General features: G+C 35.8%; 1 protein-coding gene across 1 annotated transcript in view; it reads left to right on the top strand.

Annotated features, from left to right (window-relative positions):
* LOC114617987 overlaps positions 1–27,000 on the top strand; it is an 86,713-nt gene that overhangs the window by 32,429 nt on the left and 27,284 nt on the right. The window contains 1 exon segment of the mRNA XM_028763670.1: positions 1,761–1,994. Coding sequence (XP_028619503.1) covers positions 1,761–1,994 — 234 coding nt within the window.

The following is a 27,000-nucleotide window of genomic DNA, read 5'->3' as shown; positions in this document are numbered from 1 at the left end:
ATCTATCTATCTATCTATCTATCTATCTATCTATCTATCTATCTATCATCTATCTATCTATGTTTAAAATACATATGAATTATACATATAAATTGCATATGTATATATACATATATAATAAAATATAAAATAAATAATGATAAGTAGATTATGTTATGTAACATAGTTTCTATCATTACAGCACTAACTTACACTTACATAAAAGAGACAGTACATGTTTGCATTATATCATATAGAGTTTATGTTCCTCAGGTTTTCTGTAGCTCTTAATTCTACGATAAACCAATATGCATTTATATTTTTCATGAATTTACTTAGTTACTTTATAACCTGATTGCAGTACCCATCTCTAAATCCTGTCCTGACAACCCACTAATCGTTTAATATTAAATTAAACTAGATTTAATTTTTATTTTTTTTAAACTTTGGGAGGAAGTTACCAGGGGAGAGGACACATAAGGCAGAACTGAAAAGTGAGTGTTACTGGGTTGCATGATGAGAAATTCACAGAGAATGAAAAATATACATTTTGAAAAGGAAAAAAGACAGACAACCAAAAAAGGCAACAAAAGTAAAAGAAAAGAAAGCAAGTGTATATTTTAACTCGTAGTTTACAGAAGCAAGGTCTACAGGAAGGCAGTCATGGTGATGTTACTCACAAGGGAGGACTGCTCAGGGAGTAGCTTGTTCAATTTAGATAGTGGCTCAATTTGCTACTATTCCTATGACTAAACACTGATGAAAAGCAATTTGTGGCAGACAGTTTACACTTCATGACATACTTCTAGTTGCCAGTTAACTACAGAGAACTGAAGCAGGGCAGGAAACTGGAGGCAAGAACTAAAGGACAAGCAGTTTAAGAGTCGTGCTTACTGTCCTTCACCTCATATCATTCTTTGACTAATACCTCAAAGTTGTCACCTTCTGGGAAATCTGGGCCCAACAGTTTTCATTGTTAATCAAGATTATATCCCATAGTCTTCCCTACACAATAGGTCAGTCTGGTGGAGGCATTTCCTACCTAAGATCCCTCTTCTCACCATCTTCTTCTCTTAGTCACTTTTCTACTGCTTTAATAAAACATCAGGGCTAACACAAGTTATAGAAGTAAATGTTTTGGGGACATAGAGATGTAGAGAGATTACAGTACTTCAAAGTCATGAGAGGGGACATGGCTGTAGGAAGGAAGGCCAACCAAACAGGAAGCAGGGATCTGGTAGCTCTCATCTTAGGCAGCAAACGTGAAGCACAGAGTGTACACTGCCAATGGGACCTGGCTGCTGTAACCTTAAATTCTAAACAATAACATAGTTTCTCCAGGAAAGCCAAGCCTCTTAAACCACCCAAAACCTGTCACAAAGTTTGTATCATATATTGCTATGCTTGGAATTAGACAGGCATCCCATTCAAACCGTCACAACGAAAATCTACCTGCTCCCCACATCCCTGCAAAAAATCACAAATTGAAAAAATCTTTGAACTCATCAACTTGTTGACTCACAGGTATTCCAGAAGCACATCAGTTCTGATATGTTACTTTGCTTTAGTAGTTCCTCCAGTCCTTGCAATATGCATGAAATTTTAACTTCTTTAAGTAAGTGACAAAGAACACAGTGTCTTCATTGCAGACAGAGACTTTGTTTCACAGGTTGAGATGTGCTCGTAGTAAATGTCCTTTTCGTCATCACTTTTTAATGGTTTCAAGTATGTAAACTATGTGAAATCAAAGATGATCTTGTTTTTGCCTTATGTTGTTACAGCTTACTATTATACAAGTCATGATTGACAACTATTTAGAAATATTTGGAAATGATGAGAGTTCAATTTGCAAAGAAAATCAAAAGAGTTCTGATGACCTAAAGATATCACTAAATACTGCTGGTAAGTCACCTGTTATGGAAAAAGTCATAGATGTCCACAGTGGGAAAAGGTCAAATGCCAATATTGCAGAATTAAATTTTCATCTGCTCCTTCTCAGGAGGAAGGACTTACATGTAAGAGAAGTTTTAATTAGTCATAAAATGAATGGTAGGATGATATCATTCCATGATTTTATGAATTTGTAAATATCAGAGCAGCATTGGGATATATCATTATATTAGAGTATGGGAATAGTTTTGTTAAACATCACTTAAATTATATATGTATATTTGTATAGGTACATATGTATACATACATACAAATACACACATATATAAATACTTGTATACATGTATATGCATACATGTAAATATGACAGAGGGTACTCCTCATTGAGCCTCTATAAGAATTTCAGAGTATTACCTGATATATTTCTCATCTTTCTTCCCATGGTCCATAAGTCAGGTAGGATATCTTGGATATAAAATTATTTAAAATTATTTTTAAAAGATCACTTAAAAGAATTATTTTATTTGAAAATTCTTTAAATATATTATTGAACCTTGTGTCAACAAGGTTTGCTATACTTTGGCAAAACCACTAATGCTTGTTTAATTTCATTTGGGAGATAATCTTTCCAAATTCATAGCACATGGTATAAATATTACGTTGCACAAGATCTGTGACAACACATATATGAAGAATAATAAACATGCTAAAACATACCTGATTTACAGGTAACACCATTCAAAATCCAATATATTGTTAACTCAAGCAATTCTTTGTGTAGAGTTCAGAAAATACACTGAAAACTAGTCTTCTCTGAATTGGGGTGAATCTATCCTCTCAGAATGTTTGTCTAATGATGACATTTTCTATTTTATTTAGCAGGGGACTGTGGAACAATTTCAACACCTGATATTCCACAATAGAAACTTCTTCATGACTGAAGAAGATTCCAATAATTCTATTTCAATGTTCCCTTCTACCTCCAAATATACTATAGGAAAAGTTGTCATTAATAAAAAGCATCTTCAGTTTTATATTTAGCCATATTATTTGTTTCAATTAGTTTCATTCACCACATTTATTTTATGTTGTGTATTGCATAGTCTTTTTTTAAGGTTACAAATGTATTTTAATAAGGTGATGCTGCATTACTGCTCCATTTCTCAGAAACATTTTCAAATTGAAAGTATCAGGAACAAATCATAGTACACCAATAATAATGCATAGCATTAGCTACCTAAGATAGGCAAGACTAAGAGCTACTGTCAGACCGTCAACACACAGCAATCCTGTTCCCAAGACTGTACTGGGCCTATCAAGAAAAGCTGTGAACAGCAACATCAGAGATACTTAAGTGTAGTCTTTGTCCAAGAAAAAGGTGGAGGCAAGTTAACACAACAGTTTTTAAAGATATACTAAAATGAAAACATCTAAGAGAAAATGTCTTCCTTAGGACCTGAAGGGGTCATATATGAAATGTAACAGAACTGTATGTATGTTATAACCTCTATGGACATTTGTCTGAATTCTGACCTAAGTATAAATTGAGGATTGGGGTTAGGTCACTGGAGTATGAGAGAGAGAAGAGAGAGAGAGAGAGAGAGAGAGAGAGAGAGAGAGAGAGAGAGAGAGAGAGAGAGAGAGAATATGACCAAGATTAATTGAGCTATGATTCTATTTTCCTATGGTTCTCCAGGCCGTCAACAATCAATATACTTCAGGAATGTACCAGATAGACTTGGTAACACAGTATTCCACAGACTTTGACATGTTAAATGCCACCCCTCCCTTGCCCCTATGCCTTCAAGCATACTCCCTAGAGTAGAACAAACAGGGAAGAGCTATCTGCTGGGAAGAACCCCTAACACGTTTCCAGGGTAGAATTCTGACTAGTCCAAAAAGGGCCCTTCTTTTTAAGGACTGCAGGAAACTAGACAACACAGCTGTATCTAATATCAGTAGAGCAAATTCAGCTCCTGGAGCTGGACTGTCAAATGCAGGAGGAGTTCCACCAATTGCTCTAATTCCTTCCATTGTAGCAGCTTGGCAAAAACATTCAGTTGTTGGTGGGGTCAATCCAAGGGTCCCATCTGACATCATAGCGACAGGTCCTGGAGGAGCTGGAGTACCATGTGGCACAGGAGCAGGGGGCATGGCACCTCCATTGTTTATGCCCATAGCACCTCTCATAACCATTTGGACCATCCATATCTTTTGTTCTCTCTCATCAAGGAAAGTTCCCTTGAATCCTTTCTGCTGTCTTTGCATTATCTCTTCTTGTTGCTGGATCTCTTCCTCACTGCACCTCTGTGCTTCTTCATGATTGAATATTGCATATTCTTATCTATTATAATAAAGTTTATTAAAGTATGTTATTTATTAGACTCCAATGAGCCTGATTCATGATTCACCATAGTTTTTGGAAAATGGCATTTTCAAGATTCTTCTCTACCTCTGTTACTCAGGCACCTGTATTCATGTGACAGATACACTAGAATCACTTACTAATTTTTTCCCAACCTACATTCAAAATAATGTTTAAGTACTGCTCAAGAAATGGAAGCTGGACATTTATTTGACCAAATTCGTCTAGATTATCACCATAAAACAGTCCCCATGGCTAAGAATCAACTATTTAGTAGTATAGTTAAATCAGGCTCGCTCTTGTGCATGGTAGCAACACATATCCTAAAAAAAAAAATAAATACATATTCTCATTTCTTTGAAAAGGTACTGTAGAAAATTATTTACAGTAGGAAAAAAAATAGCTCATTATTTGAGGGATCAGTGTATCATTATACAGCAGTTCTGATGTCAGGAGTCTGTAGCTAGTGAAGTAGTTCTCCTAGTTGAGAAGCATAGGATAATGAATGTTCCTATTCAGTGAGCTGCTTCTTTTATACATTCCAGGAACCATGCCTAAGGAACAGTACAGCACAGTTATAGCATTATTTTGCACACATCAGTTGCTTAAGCATAGACAGAATCTAATGACATATTACCTCAGAGTTGTGTCCAGAATCCTTTGTAATAGATATTGTTCTAAATGAAATTCTATTAATGATCAATATTAATCTTCACACATAATAAAACTAGACATGAATGACAGTTTCAAGAATATAGGAAATGTCCTGAAATGATAGTTCAGTGACTGAATTACAATTCAGTTGAAATACAGGTTTTGTGACAAGAATTAGGGTCATCACGTCTTACATTAACAAAACAAAACTAGGTATTATAGCACAAGCATCTCTAAACTAGAAGCATTTATGTGGAGATCGGATTTGCAGATCAGAACTGACAGATATTCGTGACATGTTGTTCAGTAGTAAACATAAGAGAACCTGTATCAAAAAGAGGTTGGAAAAGACCAATACTTGATAACGTCGTCTCACATAAATAGTCTCAAAGCTCTAAATATATAGCCAGTGATCTGCCTATCTTTTAGAAATACAAACACACACACACATGTGCACACACACAAACACACACACACGTGCACACACAGTCACACAGATCATACCCATTTGCACATGCATTAATATACTCAAGCCCCACATATGTATATAGTATATATGTTGTATCTCTCTTCATAAACTGAGACCTTATCTCTATGTCAAGATTCCTTTATTCATGGTTTGTCTTCCTAGAAATGGTCTGTGATGCGAATTTGAGATATGGAAATTGTAGAGAAAATACCCAGTAAAGAAATTCTTAAATATCATGTTAATTATTTCTAGGTCCCTCCTGCACTGCTATTAATATAAATTCTAAATAGTTCTTTTACTGCTACTTTAATTTTTTTAAAAAATTGAATTATAGCACTGTACCCTCCCTTTCCTCCCTTCAATCTACTGTATGCACCCCACATTCAGATTTGCTATTTCAATATTGTAATAGTATGTGTTTGCTTTTTTATGTTTGTATCTATAAATGTATGAATATAACTTTAGTCCAACTTTTTGTGTTTATGATACGGTTTTCCAAGGTTAGCAGTCTGCATTGGACAATCCATTAGAGTACCACTTGTACAAAAGGCTAATATTCTGTCTGCCATCTTTAGTTGCCTGTTATATATTGACACATGACAATTCCATTAACATTGCAGTAATATTGTCATCATTGTAGGTTTGGATTCATTTTCTGAGATTTCAAAACAGCCTTTCAGGTATGCTGGCTCTTATACTCTTTGAAATCCCGCTTCTGCAAAGTTCCCTGAGGTATAAACACTGGTGCCATGATGTACATGTATTCACTGGTGCTGGGTTTTCTATAATCCACTGATCTCTTCATCATGTCCAGTTTTGGTTTTTGTGGTGGTCTTGATTTTTTGTACAAAGAGGCTTCTATGATGAGGATGTATGTTTTCACTTATTTGTCAGTATAAGAGTAATTTTTAGAATGCTGGTGTAAGGATTTGAGCTAATCTAGTAAAGCAGTCTGATAAATTTTCATGTCCACGGTATCACATCAAAAGCTTCATAAATCTGACTAGACTTATACTGCGGGCCATGATTTCTTTTAATCCTTTTGAGTGCAATCCTTCCAATTGATGATGTATTTCAAAATTTTTCCCCAAAATGCTGATGTTTGACATTGAATTTGGCTTTTACTCAGGTTTAGTGGTTGAGTGCTTTTTGCCAAATAAATCTCACAGGGATGTCTCTGAATTCGACTAATTCTAGTTGGATATGACTTAAAAGCCTCTACCTTGAAGTTGAGTTTCTATAGTACATAAAAGAGTAGGCAAGTTGACATGTTAGGGAAGTAGTTAGTATTCATACCTACCATGCTGCAACGCCTATGAAGTATGACAAAAGCTAGTACAGAAAGGTATCAGAATAGGTGCAATAAGTGACACTTCCATGTAAGTAGTATCCAAGAGGTCTATGATTAAACTTAATTTTATTTCTTTACCTCACAGTTGAACATAGTTCTGGGTCTTTCATTTGGTTTCTCAGGAAAAAAAATGTTATTCTGAAGAGCCCTCTAAGGGTCAACAATTTGTTCTCTTGTTTTGTTGGGTCTTTCTGTGCTTTAGATGTGAGCATAATTATGGCTTCATAGGACAAAATGTGTAGTGTTCCCTCTCTTTAGATTTTGTGGACTAGTTTATAGAGAATTGGTATTAGGTCTTCTTTGAAGGTCAGATAGAGTTCTGCACTAAAACCATTTGGTCCTGAGCTTTTTTTGGGGGGGGAGGGAGGGGAGACTTTTAGCTTTTAGTGACTCCTTCTGTTAGTTTAGGCATTATGAAAATGTTTACGTGGTTTATCTGATCCTGACTTAACTTTGCTACCTGATATCTGTCTAGAAAATTGTCCACTTCATCCAGATTTTCCATTTTTGTTCAGTATAGGCTTTAGTATTAGGATTTGATGATTTTTTTAAATTTCTTCCGTTTCTTTTGTTATGTCTCCTGTTTCAATTCTGATTTTATTAATTTGGATACTGTCTCTGCCCTCTCGTTAGTCTGGCTAATGGCTTATCTATCTTGTTGACTTTCTCAAAGAGCCAGCTTCTAGTTTTGTTTATTCTTTATATAGTATTTTGTTTCTACTTGGTTGATTTCAGACCTGAGTTTATTTCCTGACGTCTACTCTTCTTGGGCATATTTGCTTGTTTTTGTTCTAGAGCCTTTAGGTGTGTTGTCAAGCTGCTAGTGTATGCTCTCTCCAGATTCTTTTAGAAGACACTTAGAGTTATGAGTTTTCCACTTACCACTGTTTTCATTGAGTTCCATGAGTTTTGGTATGATGTGCCTTCATTTTCATTAAATTCTAAAAAGTCTTTAATTCCTTTATTTCTTACTTGACCAAATTATCATTGAATAGAGGATTGTTCAGTTTCCAAGGGTAAGTAGTATCCTATTGTTGGTTTTGTTGTTGTTGTTGTTGTTGATGATGATGATCAGCCTTAGTCCATGGTGCTATGATGGGATGCATACGATTATTTCAATCTTCTTGTATCTGTTGTGGCCTGTTTTATGACCAATTATATGTCTGTTTTTGAGAAGGTACCATGTATGAGCTGCTGAGAAGGAGGTATTCTCTTTTGCTTTAGGATGAAATATTCTACAGATATCTGTTAATTCCATTTCATTCATAACTTTTGTTACTTTCTCTGTGTCACTGTTTAGTTTTTGTTTCCATGATCTTTCCATTGCTAAGAGTGGCATGTTCAAGTATGCCACTATTATTGTGTGCGGTGCAATCTGTGTTTTGAGCTTTAGTGGTTTTTTTGTTTGTTTGGTTTTTTTTTGGTTTGTTGTTGTTTTTGTTGTTTTTGTTGTTGTTGTTGTCTTATGAATTTTGGTGCCATTGCCTGTGGAGCATAGATGTTCAGACTTGAGAGTTCATCTTGGTAGATCTTTCCTTTGATGAGTATGAAGTGTGCTTTTTTATGTTTTTTGATAAGTGTTGGTTTAATGTTGATTTTATTCGATATTAGAGTGACTACACCAGCTTGTTTCTTGGGACCCCTTGCTTGGAAAATTATTTTCCAGCCTTATATTCTAAGGGAGTGTCTTTCTTAGTCACTAATTTGGGTTTCCTGTATGCAGGAAAATGCTGGGTCCTGATTACATATCCAGTCCCTTTGTCTATGTCTTTTTATTTGGAAATTGAATCTATAGATATTAAGAGATATTAAGGAAAAGTGATTGTTGCTTCCTACTATTTTTGTTATTAGAGGTAGAATTATGTTTGTGAGGCTATCTTTTTTTGGGTTTGTTGGAAAAATGTTACTTTCTTGCTTTGTCTAGGGTGTAATTTAGCTTGTTGTGTTGGAGTTCTCTATAGATTATCCTTTGTAGGGCCTGATTTGTGGAAAAATATTGTGTAAATTTGGTTTTATCATTGAACATCTTGGTTTATCCATCTATGTTAATTAAGAATTTTGCTGCATATTGTAGCCTGGGCTGGCATTTGTGTTCTCTTAAGGTCTGTATGACATCTGTCCAGGATCTTCTGGCGTTTTATTTCCCTGCTTAGAAATCTGGTGTTATTCTGATAGATCTACCCTTATAAGTTACTTGAGCATTTACTCTTACTACATTTAATATTCTTTCTTTGTTTTGTGCATTTGATGTTTTTATCATTATGTGATAGAAGGTATTTCTTAAGCTTGGCAACTGCAAGATCCTGCTTAGCAACTGCATATAGACTCAAAGCAGAGTACCATGTCTTCTTAAGAATAGCAGGGAGACCATAACTCAAGCAGTGTACCATATCTTCTGAAGAAATGCAGGTAGATCATAATTCAAGGCAGTGTACCATATAGACCATGACATGTTTCAAGGCACAGGCCAAGAAGATTTTGTACTTTTCCACCACCTGGACCCTCTTACCCCCTCCCCTTGTAAAACATGCTATAAAAAAGCATTTCATGTTCAAAAAAAAAAGAAATTAATAAAAAAATACAATAAAAAAAAACAAACAATTAATAAACTAGGTATTAGAAGTCAAAAAAAAAAAAAAGAAGGTATTTCTTTTCTGGTCTAGTCTATTTGGACTTCAGTAGGCTTCTTATATGTTCATGGGCATCTCTTTCTTTAGGTTAGGGAAGTTTTCTTCTGGAATTTTGTTGAAGATATTTACTGGCCATTTACATTGGAAAACTTCACCCACTTCTATACCTATTATCCTTAGGTTTGGTGTGGTGGATTCCTGGAATTCATTGTGTCCTGGAATTCTTATATATTTTTGGTTAGAAGCTTTGTCCATTTTGCATTTTTTTGACAGTTGTGTCAATGTTTTCTATGGTATCTTCTGCAGCAGAGATTCTCCCTTCTGTCTCTTGTATTCCGTTGGTGATTCTTATCTATGCCTCCTGATCTCTTTCCTAGGTTTTCAATCTGCAGGGTAGTCTCCCTTGTGAATTCCTTATTGTTTCTACTTTTATTTTCAGATCCTGGATGGTTTTGTTCAATTTCTTTACCTGTTCGTTTGTGTTTTCTTATAATTCTTTAAGGATTTTTGTGTTTCCTCTTGAAGGGCTTCTGCCTGTTTATTTGTATTCTCCTGTATTTCTTTGAAGGAGTTATTTATGTCCTTGTTAAAGTCCTCTATCTTCATCACGAGAAGTGATTTTAAAACAGAATCTTGCTTTTCTGGTGTGATGGGGTATCCAGGACTTGCTATGGTGAGAGAACTGGGTTCTGATGATGCCATGTAACCTTGGTTACTGGTGCTTGTTTCCTGGGTGTGCCTTTTGCCATCTGTTTACCTATAGGGCTACCTGCACTCACTGTCTCTGATTGAAGCCTGTCTGTCCTGTTACCTTGGTTGTGTCAGAACTACTCAGTCTAGTTGTCTCTGGCATCCTGAAATTCTGGTGTGACCAAGCTTCTGAGATCCTATGATCCTATGTTTCTGGGTTTGTTAGAGCTCCTGGGAGTCCAGCTTCTCTGCGTGTTGTGGGACTGGGTACAGAGCTGTTTCCTAGGTGTGTTAGAGCTCCTGAGATTCCAACTTCCTCTGGGTTTTGTGGGATTGAGTGAAGAGCTGCCACCCAAGGTCTGCTTGGGGCACTAGTACAGACTAAAAGGAACCTATTCCACTGGCCGGGTTGGGGTTCTTGAGTCTCTAAGTCTCTTGGCAGTCCCATTTACTCCCTAATTGTGGCAGGTGTTATGGCTACCTCATCGATGATCCTGGGCATGTTAGAGCTCCTGGGAGACCATCCTCCTCTGGGTGTTGTGGGATTAAGTGTAGAGCTGGAGACCAGGGTCTACTCAAGGCACCAGCGCTGACCAGAAGGCGATGAGAGGACTTTGATCTTGGGCATCTCTGTCTGGGCTGAGGAAAATGAAATTAAAACCGTTATGAGATTCTATCTTACAATAGTTACAATGTCCAAGGTTCGTAAAACAAATGGTCTCAAATTATAGCAAGAATGATGAGAAAGGTGAAAAACTTATTTGCTGTTGGTGGGAGTGAACAATGGAAGAGTCTTTGTGAAATTCAATGTGCAGTTTTCACAAAAGGAAGAAAAATGTCAAAAGATCCAGGAATATCAATATTTGGCATATATGCAATTGACACTATATCTTACTACAAATATTTACTTATACATGTTCATTTCTGTTTCATTTATAATAGCTAGAGGTTGGAAAATGCCTAGGTATATGTCACCTGAAGTACTGGTAGTAACAATATGTCACATTTACAAAATCAAACAGTATTCAGCTACTAAGAAAAATTAAATAATGATTTTTGCAGGTAATTGTGAAACACTAGGAAAAACCTGAGAAAAGTAGCTGTGTTGTTAGCATGAAAATTGTACAAGGTATCTTCTATGCTTGTGTTTTGAAGGATATAGCTTAATTTACACCTACAGAATTTGCACATAGAGGAGAAATCCATGTTCTTTTCCAGAAACTATCCTCCTATTCAACCACATAGCACAATGTCACTGGTAAATGTGGTTGCTACAAACCAAGGGAAAAGCCAACATAATGAATACATAACAAATATATTCCAAAAGCATTGAACTACATACAAATTTGAGGACCAGTTCAACTTATTTCAAATGTGTCAAAGTTGGATAAATTCAAACAAAAACATCATATGATATTCTCATGTATTATACAAGTAAAAGAATCAATTTTCTAGAAATGTTTTACTATTGGGTGATATATAGAAACAGAAGATACTGTTAAACATACAAAACCTCTGATCAACAAATTTTTACTACAAATATATATTAAAATGTAAATGAAAAAAGCAACATATTCTCATTTGTGTATCAATGCATGATAGGAGTACCTCAAGTAAATTATATAAGTACAAATTTAAGAAATGATAACTAAGGCTGAAAATTCGTTAAGAATAAGAAGTACAATGCAACTCATATTACAAATTTATTAAAGGTGATAAACATAAACATTGCAACATTCATGCAAAATACAACAATTTTAACTAGATATTAAAAACCTCATCTTTATCCTTTTTCCATTTTTATTGGATATTTTCTTTATTTACATTTCAATTTTTATTCTCTCTCAGTTTCCTCCCAGAAGCCCCGTATACATTTCACCCTGCACCTACTTCTATGAAGGTGTTTTCTCAGTCACCATTCCACTTCTGCCTCCCAGCTCTGGCACCGCTACACTGGAACATCAAGCCATCACAGAATGAAGGGCCCCTCCTCCCATTGATGCCCTACAAGGCCACCCTCTCCTTCATATGCAGCTGGAGCCGTGGTTCCCTCCACGTGTACTCTTTTGTTGGTAGTTTAGTCTCTGGGATCCCTGGGGGTCTGGCAGAATGGAACTAGAAAATATCATCCTGAGTGAGGTAAACAAATCACAAAAGAACACACATGGTATGCACTCACTGATAAGTGGATATTAGCCCAAAAGCTTGGAATACTCAAGATACAAAAGACGGCCCCAACTCGGGATCCATCCCATATAGAGACACTTAACACAATAGTGCAGATGCCAAGAAGTGCTTGCTGATGACAGCCTGATATAACTGTCTCCTGAGAGGCTGAGCCAGAGTCTGAAAAATACAGAAGCAGATGCTCACAACCTACAATTGGAATGAGCATGGGGTCCCCAATGGATGAGTTAGAGAAAGGACTGAAGGAGCTGAATGGGTTTGCAACCCCATAGGAAAAATAACAGTGTCAACAAAACTCATTTTTTTGTCCACATCATTGACTAAAATTTCTTTGATATTGCACATAAAGCAATGGTTGTAATTGGATATAGGTGAACATTTCATTATAGGATAGTGATGTCCATGTAATTCATATCCAGATTGAAACGACTCATTCTTTCCAGAGCTCACTTTTGATTTCATCAATAGAACTTCTAAAAATATTAATTCTAAGATATCGATCAAAGTTAAAAAATGTGTATGAAGTACATTTCATAATAATATATAATAGAATGAGTCATTATACCTAAAAGCTGAATTGACATTGAAAATCTTGTTTCTGTTACAATACTTATGCATTTTAGCACTAGACCTTATACATACTTTCAAATCATAATACCATCTCTGCAACTTCTTGTTTGTGTTACTCAGTTTCTATTGTGTTAAAAAACCAAAACCATTTGAGGAATAAGGCTTTATTTCAGCTGACTTTTAGAGTCCAGTGTGAAGGAAAGTCAGTGCAAGAACTCAAAAGCAAGAAACTGAAGGCAGCAGCTGAAGTAGAGACTCTGGAAGGGTACTGCTAATTGGGCATACACCTGATTGCAGGTTCAACCTGTATTTTACAAATCCCAGGACTCAACTGCTTGGAGTTGACACCATTATACTTCTCTGGGCCTTCCTATATTAATTATTGTCCAAAATAAATGCCCTGCAGAGTTGTCTAAAGGCATGTCTTATGAAGGAATTGTCGTGGTTGAAATTTCCCCAGAACAAACATATTCAAGTTTGAGTCATTTTGACAAACAAAACACCCAAATGTATCCCATGTCAATCTGACACACATATTTCTTCATAAATCCATCACTTTCCTTTTTTGTTTATCCCCAACTTTCATATTAGTATCATAACAACATAATATAGACATTATTTCTCTTTGATCCACAGTGTTTATGATTAGTATGATTAGTCCATGCTATATTTGTAAATCCAATGTGCTTTTACATATCCAAAATGTCTCAGAGGCAAACTAATGCAAACATATTATAGTCTCTTCCCATAAAAAATAGAGAAAATTCACAGTCATAATCATAATAAATCCAAAATATAACAGAGTAATAGCTTAATATTTAACATATGCAACTCTGGATCTTCTGGTCTCTGTAATCCCTAGACAACTGTACTTATGTTTTTTTATATTCAGAGCAAACAGTTCATCTCCTAAGCATAGGCAGCTCAATCTACAGCTTCAGCCATTCCTGTGGTCTTCTCCTAATAATTGGTTCTAAGGTATGCTGGGATTTCCACTGCATCTCAGGCTGTACCCACACCGAAATCTACCATTGGCCTTTCTTCAGAAAGTCCATCCTGGCAAGACATGTGTTTTCTAGAATTCTTTGTCTAGGATGGAATCTTGTGTGCCTTTCCATAAGTATATGAATTAAAGCATTTTAGGACCTGTCTTTTTAAAATACATGAGTCATTTAAAAAGTTGACCCTCTCTCAAATATTGTCTCAAATTTCCAAAGTATCTTTGAAAGTTAATATCTTTCAATTATTACATATGATATTGGAAGAACTGAAAAAGCTGAAGTGCTTTGCAACCCCATAGGAAGAAGAATATCAACTGACTGGACCACCCTGAGCCTCCAAAGGCTAAACTACTTATGGAAGTATATACATGGAGGGAGCCATGCCTCTAGATACATATGTAGTAGAGGATGGCCTTATCTGAAGTCAATGAGAGGGCAGGCACTTGGTCCTGGGAAGACCAGATTCCTGAGCATAGCAAGATGCTAGAGCAATGAGGCAGGAATGGGTGAATGGGTAGAGATTGCACGCACTTAGAGGCAAAAGGAGGGAGAGACTGGTGATGGGATGGGCTTTACTGTGGAGTGGTAACTTGGAAGGTACATCTCATTTGCAATGTAAATGAATAAAATGATTAATTAATAAGTAAATAATTTTTAAAAATCACAATTAGCTAAAATATTTCTTACCTTATAAAGAAAAAGATCACAGTGACAATCAGATCTAAAAAAAACAAAAGTTTAAAATTTAAAAGTTTAGCATCAGATATTGGATACTATTTTCTGTGTTCCAAACTGCACCATTTCCCCAGATCTGCTAGTAGAACTACACACATTTTCTTTTCCTGGTTCAGGCTAGGTATACTCCATGACTGCTGCAGATCCCATGGTACAGGTACCTCCAAAATGATAGAATTTCTGTAGCAAATGGACTGCACCACACAAATGGCCTGTGTTGGACTCTCACCAGGAACACTCTCACATATGGTGTCAATTATTATTTTTTTCCATGAACTCTTCAACATTTGGGCTTGTACAGAAACTGAGGCTGCACCCCTTTATTACCCTTGCTTACCTCATGATAATTTCCAAGACACAGATTCTCCCAAACATCCCTTAATGATATTGAAACCAGAACTAAAAATATAAGTCAGAAACCTATGAGCTTCTCAAAATTCTTGTGTACTCTCACATCTAATCCATGAAATCTTAGTATTTGAATCAGTGAGTATACTTATGCTATTTTGCTAAGTTGTGCCATCAGTTTTTACTAAATTTCATAGAGAGTTACTAGAGTCACAGATTGTCTCTCTACTTCTAGAGTCATCTTTTATCTTTTACTCATGAAAATTGTTTTGAACTCCACTTTTGAGCTGGATCCAAATTTAAGCCTGTCACTGGACCTCCTTTTCCTCATGCTCTTCTCCACTTTTGTCCCTGCAAGTCCTTCAGACAGGAACAATCCTGAGTCAGAGCTTTTGAGTGTGGGAAGGCAACACCATCCTTCCACTTGATGTCCTGGCCATCCACTATACAAGTTCACCCTCTCTACTGCAGTTCACTTCATCCAAGGTCATTGCTTTTGAGTCCTAACTGCCCTAAACTGCATGCTGTCCCTTCAAGGTTTACTTTCTCCTTAATCTCTCTGGTTACTTCATCAGACCTGCAGATATTGACTTTAGAGACCAGTGGATTTTGAACAACATAGACATGCTGATCTGAAACCATACAGTTCCAGGATATACAACAGAGGCCTGCCACACCAGGGCCATTGAAGTTAACACTCTCCTAATACCTACTACACCAGGATCATCAATAGAACAAGACTACCCAAATGGCTAAAGGATCTCAAAAGAACCAAATCAACAAAACCAGAGCAATATGACACATCCAAAGTAAAGTTATCCCACTACAGTAATCCCTGGATATCCTAACACAAGTAAACACATAAAATAAATGACCAAAAATCCAATATTATAAAGAGGGATAGAGGTTTTGAAGTAGTAAAGGAATACATCCATTAAAGAAAAACAAGAATGGAGGAGGTAGAAGGACTGAAGTAGTTCAAGGGGTTTGCAACACCATAGCAAGAACAATATCAATTTATGGGAACATCCAGAGCTCCCATAGACCAAACCATGAACCAATGAGTACATATGGAGGGACCCATGTCCCCTGCTTCATATGTAGCAGAGGATTGGCTTATCTGGCATCAGTGGGAGAGGATGCCCTTGGTATTGTGGAGGCTTGATGCCCAACCTAGAGGAATGCTAGGGCTGTAAGGTTGGAGTGGAGTGGCAAGCTCACAGATAGCATGGGTAGGAGTGATGGGGTTTGTAGAAGGAAAATCAGGAAGAAATAAAACATTTGACATGTAAATAAATAAAATAACCAAAAAAAGTACAAAAAAATACTATCAAACATGTAGAAGTCTTTAAAGAGGAAACAAAGAAACCCTTTACAGATATACAAGAAAGTATGCTTAAACAGATGAAGGAAGTAAATAATACTGTCCAAGACCTGAATGTCCAAATAGAAGCAATGAAGAAAACACAAATCTAGGGAATCCTGAGTGTGGGAAAACCTAGGAAAGAGAACAGGAACTACATATGCAAGCATCACCAATAGATGCAGGAGATGGAAGAAAGACTCTGAAGAATAGAAGATACAATAGAAAAAATTGATATATATGTTAAATACATGTTAAATCTAAATCTTCCTGACACAAATCATGCAGGAAAACTGTGATACCATGAGAAGACCTAATCTAAGAATAATAGGAATGGAAGGAGGAGAAGAACGCAAGCTCTATGGGCCAAAATATAGTCTCAAAAAACATAAAAAAATTGCAAACCTAAAGTAAGAAATGTCTATAAACATATGAGAATCTTATACTGCACAAGAAAAAATAGCCTCCCACCACATAATAATGAAAACAAAAAATCTACAGGAAAAAGAAAGATTAAAAGATGAAAGGGAAAAAGGACAGGTAATATATAAAAACAAATCTATTATAATTACTGAAGAATTCTCAACAGAGGTTCTAAAAGGTAAAAGGCCTTGGTCAGGTATCTTACAATCTCTAAAAAAACCTCAGGAGAGAATGAAAACTACTACAACAGACAAAAACCTCGATCACCATAAATGGAGAAAACAAGGTATATCAAACAAATACTAAGTCAAATAATATCTACTCACAAATCCAGTATGACATACAAAAAATACTAGAAGGAAACTTAACCAAATAGTAACCATATCCAAAAAAGCACAGGAAATAAGTAATTTAACCTGGTAAAACAAGGAAATCACACATAAACTCACACACACACACACACACACACACACACATACACACACACACACACACACGTGCACCACCATCACCAACACCACCAATATCATAATGAAAGGAAATAAAAATCACTAGTCATTAATATCTCTCAATATCAGTGGACTCAATTTCCCAATAATAAGACAAATGCAAACAGAATGAAAACAGAATCCAACATTTTGATGTGTACAAGAAACACACCTCAGCCACAAAGACAGACTTCACAGTAAAGGATTAAAAATTTTCCAAGCAAACAAACAGAAGAAGCAAGCTGCAGTAGTCACTCTAATATCTAATAAAACAGACTTTCAACCATAATTAATCAAGAGAGACAGGGAAGGACACTTTATACTCATCAAAGGAAAAATCTAGCACGATGCACTCTTAATTCTGAACATCTATACCCCCAAAACGTAGTCACCCACATCTGAAAACAAACATTCCTAAAGCTTATATAGCACATGGAGCCACACACAATAGTGAGATACTTCAACACTCCACTCTCACCAATATACAGGACATCCAGAAAAGCAAAATAGAGAAATAATGAAACTATCAGATAACATAAATCAAATTAACCTAAGAGGCATCAATAAAATAAAACACAAAAGAATATATGTTCTTCTTACCAACTCATGGGTCTTTTCCCAAAACTGACCATATATTGCTAATACCAATAATCACCAAACTGTTCTACAAAATAAAAACAGAAAAAACACCACTAGCTTCAATCTTTGAGGCCACAGCCACCATGATACCTCAACCATAAAAACACTCTACAAAGAAGAGAACTCCAGACTTTTTCCGATATGAAAGTTGATGCAAAATATACTCATTAAAATACTCAAAATCAGAATCCAGGAACATATTAAAGACATCATCAACCAAGATTCCCGGGATGAAAAGACAGTTTAATAGAAAAAAAAAAAACACCAATCAATGAAATCTACCACATAAACAAACTGAATAGAAAAATCACATGATTATCTCATAGACACTGAATAAGTTTTTGATAAAATCCAACACCACTTCATATGAAAGGTTTTAGAGAAGTCATGAAATCAGGTCATAAACATAAATATAAAGCAATTCATGGCAAGCAAATATCATCAAGCTAAATGGAAAGAAACATAAAGCTATTCCATTAAAATCTGGGTAAGTCAAGTCTGCCCACTGCCTTCCTCTCTATTCAATATAGTACTTGAAATTCTAACCAGAACAGTAAGACAACAAAAGGAAATCAATAGGATGAAAACTGGTAAGTAAGAAGTCAAGGTATTACTAATTGCAAATTATATGGTAGTATTAATAAATGAACCCAAAAAATCTACCAGAGAATTTCTACAGCTGATAAACATTTTCAGCAAAGTGGATTCAAAATTAACTCAAAGAAGTCAGTAGCCCTCCTTTACACAAAATGGTAAACAGACTGAGAAAGAAATTAGGGAAACCGCATCTCTTAAAATAGGTACAAATAATAAAAAAAATCTTAGTGTAACTCTAACCAAGCAGGTAAAAGATCTGTATGACAAGGACTTCATGTTCCTGAATAAATAAACTGAAGAAGATATCAGAAGACGGAAAGATCTCCCATGGCCATGTATAGGTAAGATTTACAGATTGGAAATGACCATCTTAGCCTAACAATCTACTGATTCAGTGCAATCCTCATCAAAATTCCAACAAAAATTTTTTATAGACCTCTAAAATCAATTATCAACTTCATATAAGAAAATAATAAACCCAGCTTATTCAAACCAATTCTGAAAAATTAAAGAATTTGTCAGGCATAACCATCCCTGTTCTTAAGCTGTATTACAGAGAAATAGTGATTTGTAAATGAATGGTATTGGTACAGAAACAAGTTGATCAATGGATTCAAGTCAAGGCATAAAAATAAATGCACACACCTGTGGAAAATTGATTTTTGACAAGCCAAAAGCATACAATGTAAAAGTAGAAGCATCCATCTTCCACAAAAAGTGCTGGACTAATGGGATGTCCACAAGTAGAAAAGTGAAAGTAGATCCATACTTACCACTCTGCACAAAAGTCTTGTCTTAGTGGATCAAGGAATCCAAAATAAACAAGATACACTAATTCTCATAGAAGAGAAAATGTGAAATTCCCTTGAAATCATTGGTACAGGTGACAATTTCCTGAAGAGAATACCAATGGCCCAGTCTCTAATACCAATCATTGGTAAGTTCACCCTCACAAAACTGTGAAGTTTACTTAAGGCACAGTTTATTGTCAATACGGTAAATCAGCAGCTACAGATAGAAAAGATATCTTTACCAACCCTAAATGTAATAGAGGGATAATATGCACAATTTACAAAAAACTCAAGATATTAAACACCAACAACCCAAATAAACTAATTTTAAAATGGGGTACAGAACTGAACAGAGAATTCAAAACAGTGGAAACTTGAGTGGCTGAGAAACACTTAAAGAAATGTTAAGCTTCCTGATTTTCATTTACACAATGGAATACTACTCAGATAGTAAGAACAAGAACATCCTGAGATTTTAATGGAAAGCGATGGTACTAGAAAATATCATCATGAGTGAGGTAACTCAGACACAAAAGGACTTGCATAGTATGTAGTCACTAATAAATGGACATTAACCAAAATAAATAGAGAATATCCAAGATAAAGTCCACAGAACTCAAAGTTAAGAAGCCAGATGAACCAAGTGAGGAATCTTCAGTCCCACTAGGGAGGAAGAAGAAAGGAATCACAGGAGTGGGGAGAGAGAGAGGTACCCAGGTGGGAAAGGGAACATGGAGGGAAAGAGGGGAACCTGATCAGGTGTTGAGTGGGAAAAAAAGGACTTAGACCCTGAGGGCCAGCAGAAAGTATGGAAACAGGCAACCTCAGGAGGTAGGAGGTGGGAGACCTTCCAGAATGGACCAGAGAGCTGGGAGGTGACAAAATCTGAGGACTTAACAGGAAGAACCTGAGATGAAATGCCATAGCCTTCCTCCAGCAGAAAGAAAGGGTATCAAGTAAGAAATGGGGTTGCCATCCCACTGTCAAAACTCTGACCAATAATTTTTACTGTCTGAAAGAACTATAGGTACAAAAATGAACAAAAGCCTGGGAAAAAGGAGATCCAGTAACAGTTCTAAAATGGGATCCAGCTCAAGTGAAAGCTCCAAGGCCTGACACTATTATTGAGTCTATGGAGTTCTCATAAAAAGGGACCTACGTTTATTGACCTCCTGAACATCCAACAAGCAGCTGAAAGAGTGAGATTCAAATATTTACACCCAACCAATAGACAGAAGCTGCTGACTCCTGTGGTTGAATTAGAGAAAGGCTGGAAGAAACTGAGGAGGAGGGTAATACTGTAGGAGGACCAGCAGTCTCAATTAACCTGGATCATTGAGATTTCTATGACGCCGGACCACCAACCAGGCAGCATACACCAGGTGATATGAGGCTCCCAACACATATAAAGCAGAGGACTTGCGGATCAGGGTTCAGTCAGAGAAGATGCACCTAACCAGCAAGATAATAGAAGACTCAGGAGTGGAGAGATTTGGTGGGGAAGGTTTGCATGGGAAGGTAGTAGCATCCTTGGTGAGACAGGGGAAAGAAGTATAGGATGTAGAACAGTCAAAGGGAGGTAAGAGAGGGGGATAGAATCTGGAGTGTAAAATCAGATTAAATAAAATTTAAAAGTTATAAAAAATAAGGAAATGTTCAAAGTCCTTAGACATCAGGAAAAAGCAAATCAAAACACCTATGAAGTTCCATCTTACACCCATCAGAAACCCTAAGATCAAAAACTCAAGGACATTACATGCAGATGAGAATGAGGACCAAGGGGGCACTTCTTCACTTCTCTTGGGAGTGTAAACTTGTACCATCAGTTTGCAAATTGACTTGGAGATTTCCCAGAAAGCTGGGGATATTTTTAACTTAAGACCCAGCTATAACACTCCTGGGAACATACTCAAAAATTTCTCCAACATCCCACAAAGATACTTGCTGAACTATGTACATAGCAGCTTTATGTATAATAGCTGGAAACAAACAAACAAAAATTGAAATGTCCCTCAACATGGATTAAAAAAAATTCATAAAAACAAACAAAAAGATGGAGTACATCTACACAATGTAATAGTCTTCAGCTATAAAAAGACATCATGAATTTTGCAGGCAAATGGATCATGTTGAGAATATCATCCTGAGTGAGGTAACTCTTTCCTAAAATGATATGGATGGTATGGATTCACTAATATTTATATATTAGCCTTACAATGCACATACCATGTTACAGTCAACAAACTCAAAGAAGATAAACAGTAAGGAAATCCCAAGAAGGTACCTCACATTGAAGGGGAGATAAAATACTTATAAGAGGCAGATGGAGGGAGGGAACCTGGAGGGATTTTGATGAGCAGGGAGAATTTGAGGCCAGGTAAGTGAACAACCAGAGATATAGCTAGATGTCCCTGAAAACGAATATATATTTGCAACTGACTGGGGTGACAAGATGACAGGTATCTGCAGAGCAAGAAAGAGACCTTGGACAACGGAGGCACCCAAGAGTCAAAGAATATGACCTTAGCTGTTACTCTGTTGGGGATATGCAACCTTAAAAGGCTGACACCTGTAGCCAGGCCAGAACCCCAGTGGAATGTTAGAGACACCAACCTACACACAAAATTTCCAACCTAAAATTTATCCTATCTATAGGAAATGCAGTCATGGCTGATGGAACAGAAACCAAGGGAACAGACATCCAATAACAAGCCAAAATTGAGACCATAGGCAAGCACCAATCCCTAACACTAATAATGATTCATTTTTTTTGATTCTAGATAGGAACAAGATGTCCTTTGAGAGGTTCTGCCCAGCAGCAGACACAAATAGACACAGAAACCCACAGAAACACAATGGATAGAGCTTAGGGACTCTTACTAAAGAATCAGAATAAGGATTGCAGGCCCCAAATGGGATAGGAATTCTACAGGAAGACCAACAGCGTCAACTATCCTAGACTCTTGGGACTCTCAGAGCCCTTTCCCACTGAACAACCAAATAAAGAACATACAGGACCTGGATCTATGCCTCCCCTCACATGTGTAGCAGATGTGCAGCTTGGTCTTCATGTCAGTCACAGATAACTGGAATGGGGCCTGTATTAGAAGCTGTTGCCTATCCGTGGGATGTGTTCTAGCTGAGCTACTTTGCTGGCTTCAATGGGAGATGAAGCACCTAAACTTGCAGAGACTTGAAGTGGCAGGGTATGTGTGGGGGAAATCAAGAGGTGGGTTGTGGGGGGGAGAAATAAAGAAAAAGAGTGACAGAAATAATGAGTTCAATTACAAGGTCAAGCCACACATGGCACAAACCTGTATTTCCATGGAGGCATGTGAATAACAACAGCTAAAGAGAATTCAGACCTGTCCACTACCCCTGGGAGGAGTACAAATACATTTCAAGAACAATTCTGTGTTTGAAGAAACTGAGGCTACAAGATTCACATCTCGTTTTCTTAGAGCTTTCTTACAAGCACTCAGGATTCTCACACAACTCCATTCTTGAACTGTCTTCAGAAATCATGCATCAGTGGTTTCTATTTTCAGAACATGAGATGACTTACCATGGAGTAAGTATCCTCAGTTTACTTCAAGTTGTTCAAGAGGAACAAACTTAATCTGTCAGCAATGCAAAGTAAATTATATTCAAATATATAATTGCCAGTAGAGAAAGAATCTTTGAAGACTACATATTTTTCTTAATCTTTTGGGTAAGTGCCTCCTCTAAGGGAGTAATTAGAATGATATTAAACACAGGGATAAAAATTTGTATAATCACAATAACCATTAACCGACTGAAATACTAAAACCTTGCATCCATCAATACTTCGGTCATTTACCTCAATCTGTCAATTCTCATATTACAAAATTTATCAATACATATTTTGAATACACTCCAAAAAAGTAATGCCTATATGCAGTGTTCAAATTTGTAATAAAGATTGTAAAGACTGCTTTTCTATTCTAGGAGAGAAAGAGCCATACAAGATTGAATATCAGAAGAGCAAAACCATTTAAAAAAAAAAAGAACAGAACACAAATAACTCACAGAAACTGAAGCATGAATTCTTTTTTCTTGTGTTGGGGTCCTTTACTTTCTGTTAGCTTAGGTTGTCCAAATTTAATATAATGATTTTGTCTAATCTTATTGTACTTTATCTTGATATATTAAATTTTTATCTCTAAGAAGCCTATTCTTTTTTATAGAGAGACAGAACTGAACTAAACACAGATATGATTGGAGTTGTGTGTGTGTGTGTGTGTGTGTGTGTGTGTGTGTTTGTGTGTGTAGGGTGGAGAGGAGCTGAGATGAAAAGAGGGAGGGAAAACTATTAAAATGTGTTGTATGAGAAACGAATCTATGTATAATAAAAGGAAGGAAGAAGAAAATATAATTATTCATCTGAAAAAGGGAAGAAAAAGACCTGATTTTTAATCCTCAAACTTTATATAATAGCAATGAAATAAAATAGAATTGTATTTTATATTTATTTTAACAGTTTTTATAGGTAAATATAGATTATAGAATGAATTCATTTAAAGAATATATTTTATACTTAACTATGATTCTGAAATAAGCATCATTGTGATGGAAAAATTAATATACAAATCTTCAATGCTGTCTGAATTACCTGTCGATGAAGCTTTTTAACTCTATTCATTCAGTTTTAAACATTCAGTTTTAAAGTTTCCTATGATTTTGGAATGTTGGTCTCTTAGGTTCACAGTGTTATTGAAGTTCCATTTTCATGTATACTTTGATAGGTTAAAAAAGATTTAGGTATTGAGAGTAACTGGGAATGATTATGAATTTTCAATGTTGTGTAACTGTTCCTCCTTTTCTTGAACAAGTATTATTACTGATATGTATCTATCATCTATCTATCTTTCTATCTATCTATCTATCTATCTATCTATCTATCTATCTATCGATCTATAATCTATCATATCATATATATTTATAAAAATCTGTTATTTAATAAAAATACCCATGATTCAACAATTGTTAAAGAACACATTTTTTTAAAGCAAATTATTGAAAGACATATAAAGGACTTGTCATTTTGTCAGTTATAGCATGTGCCTTTGAATCTTGACATCTCTCTCTCTCTCTTTATCTCTCTCTTTTTTTTTTTTTTTTTTTTTTTTTTTTTTTTTTTTTTTTTTTGGTTTTTCGAGACAGAGTTTCTCTGTGTAGCCCTAGCTGTCCTGAAACTCACTCTGTAGACCAGGCTGGCCTCAAACTCAGAAATCTGCCTGTCTCTGCCTCCCATGTGCTGAGATTCACAGCATGCGCCACCACTGCCCAGCTGTCACTCTGACTACCAAAGCATCCTCAGAATTTAATTATCACATAAATAAAGGTATGCTTTGATATTTGAGAAGAATTTTTTATAAGTCTTCAAAAAATACCTATCCTGAACATTAGAGAGGATTTTTTTCTAAACTATCTAATTTTTTTACCCACTATGAACAAAAACTTTTGTTGTTAACTGATCAGAGATCAACCTAAAAGTCTATAAGCTCTCTGGTTTTCAGCAAATTGCTATTTTTTCCATATATATGTTGTGTTTTTTAAAAAAGTGTTCAATATTTTAATGTTCATTCAGATAGACAGAAATCACTTTCCAAATATCTTCATTTACTTTTAATTTTCAATATCATGAAACTGAGTTGGTATCATTTTTGTAAACTATCTTTACATTACTGTTGGTTATGTGTGATGATAACCATTGGCTGCTATTCCTTCCGACTCCTTTAATTTCATGGGTCTTAAATGCTTTTTACGTAAAACCTGGTGTCTCCACAAATTCTTTGAAACATATACCATATCCTTATAAGAGCCACAGGCAAGAGGCAAAAGAAATGACACCTTTTTCTGAAGAAGACCAAATTCACAAATAGTTTTTGAATGCTGGAGGGTTTGTTCATTTGTTTGTTTTTCTGATTTGGCAGAGATCTAGTTTATTATAACAGTTTTGACAGCTCAGCTGAACATCAAGATCACAAAAGCAGAGGACTTTGGGCTGAGTTGCTTAGATTAAGCCAAATACACCTTCAGAAGACAATATTCACCAGCTGCTCATTTCTAAGGTTTCACCATTCAAGACAGTTTTGGGAAATGACAATCACATTAAAAACAAATTTCTGAAGGAAAAAGACACAGGCCAGTATAGGAAAGGCCAGGGTGTCCACATGAATCAAAAGCAGGCTAAAATTTTTAACTGTGATTAATTTTTTAAATTTTTTTTACTATCCTTCCCATCAGCATATCATTTATGTTAAGAGTTACAATTATCCTTTAATATCACATTGTAATTTATTTTTGAATTTCATACATGTATACCATATATTAACTGTTATCATTATGAATGTTGCTATAATATTCCTGAGATCTTTGCCTTTAACTTTATTTACTGTGTTTTAATATCATGAACCCTTTAAACTTTAGTATGAACATTGGTCTTATAACTTATCCAGTAAATCTTTTCTGTTATGTGGAGACCTTTACCAGGAAAATCTTATTTTTCTATATTGAAACTCTTGGGAAGGAAGACATGGGAGGAATACATCGAACCTTGCTGTGCTGGCCTCATGGAATTCACAAGGTACAAGAAAAGGAAGAAAAGACATCTAGTCTTATTTAATGATATTTTGGTTATGTGTAGTAACCTGTGAGTGTGTGCAACATGCATTCTTCACTGTGAGAGGCTACACTTTAAATAGGCCTTTTTGTAAAACGAAAAATTTGTTCTTTCAGCTCTTTTTTAAAAAAATATTATACTTACTTCATTACTTCATGATCACAACTTCTTTTTTCTCTACCACGGTTGAGGTTCGGTGGACACTCCCCTATATGTTTCTCAATTTGTTTTGACACAAATTTTAGACATTTTTTTAAAAAGTGAATTATTTATGTTGTTATCCTGATATTTGAATCCTGGGAAAGGATAGAAACAAACTTGAAAAGGAGGCAGATGTGCAAGGAATATCAATATTTCTAGCATTTTTAAAGCTGACTTAAGAGTATTAAAACTTTGTGGGAGATGTGGACTATATAGTGAGACATGTTGTCAAAATAAAATATGTAAAATATGAGAAGCAGATGTTCTCTTGCTTGTTGTTTCCAGATAGATTGTAGATGCAAGAGTTGTAATCCCTGATTATGATCCTTGCATGCAAGTGGGAACACATGTAATCTCTGCACCTCATAGTTTCCAAATGAGTACGAAGAGAGAAGAAGCAGCCACTATCGTAGGGATAGTAGTAGCAACTTGGTGATTCTGCTCATGCTAGAGAAAACTGCCATGATTAAATGAAGCCGTATACATGGCTGCATTGTAACTTATAACCATGGAGATGTTTTCTGTGACCACATCACATATAATCTCCACTGGCCATGATCATAGCCTTCAAATGATTCTAGAAGGTATGAAGTCGGCACTGACATCATCAAGTAAATAATTTAAGGTTTGTTCTCATAAGTTCATAACTGGTTTGTGGAAAGACTTCAATAATATAGTTTATTCAGTTTGGGGAATAAACTTTCTGGTCATCAATAAATAATATTCCTAAACATCCATTTCAATAATTGTGAGAAAATGAAATGTTTAGAAGAGAATTATTCTATACATTATAGATTCAACCAAGGGAGTAAACTTGGCTTTAAACCCTGATCAGTCTCTGTAAGCTCCCAGCATAGAAACTGGTAGTTAGTGTCTGACTGAAGCAGGCTCAAAAATAGTGAATGGCCTGTGTATCAATCTGTCCATCCTTCTTGTCATTTCTACTCTACTCACCTTCAGTTTAAAGTTGAAAATAATCACAT

This window comes from Grammomys surdaster, unplaced genomic scaffold, assembly GCF_004785775.1.
Source record: "Grammomys surdaster isolate TR1022 unplaced genomic scaffold, NIH_TR_1.0 139, whole genome shotgun sequence".
NCBI classification, from domain to species: Eukaryota; Metazoa; Chordata; class Mammalia; order Rodentia; family Muridae; genus Grammomys; species Grammomys surdaster.
Note: the sequence above shows the minus strand (reverse complement) of the source record. Positions and strands in the feature narration are given on the sequence as shown.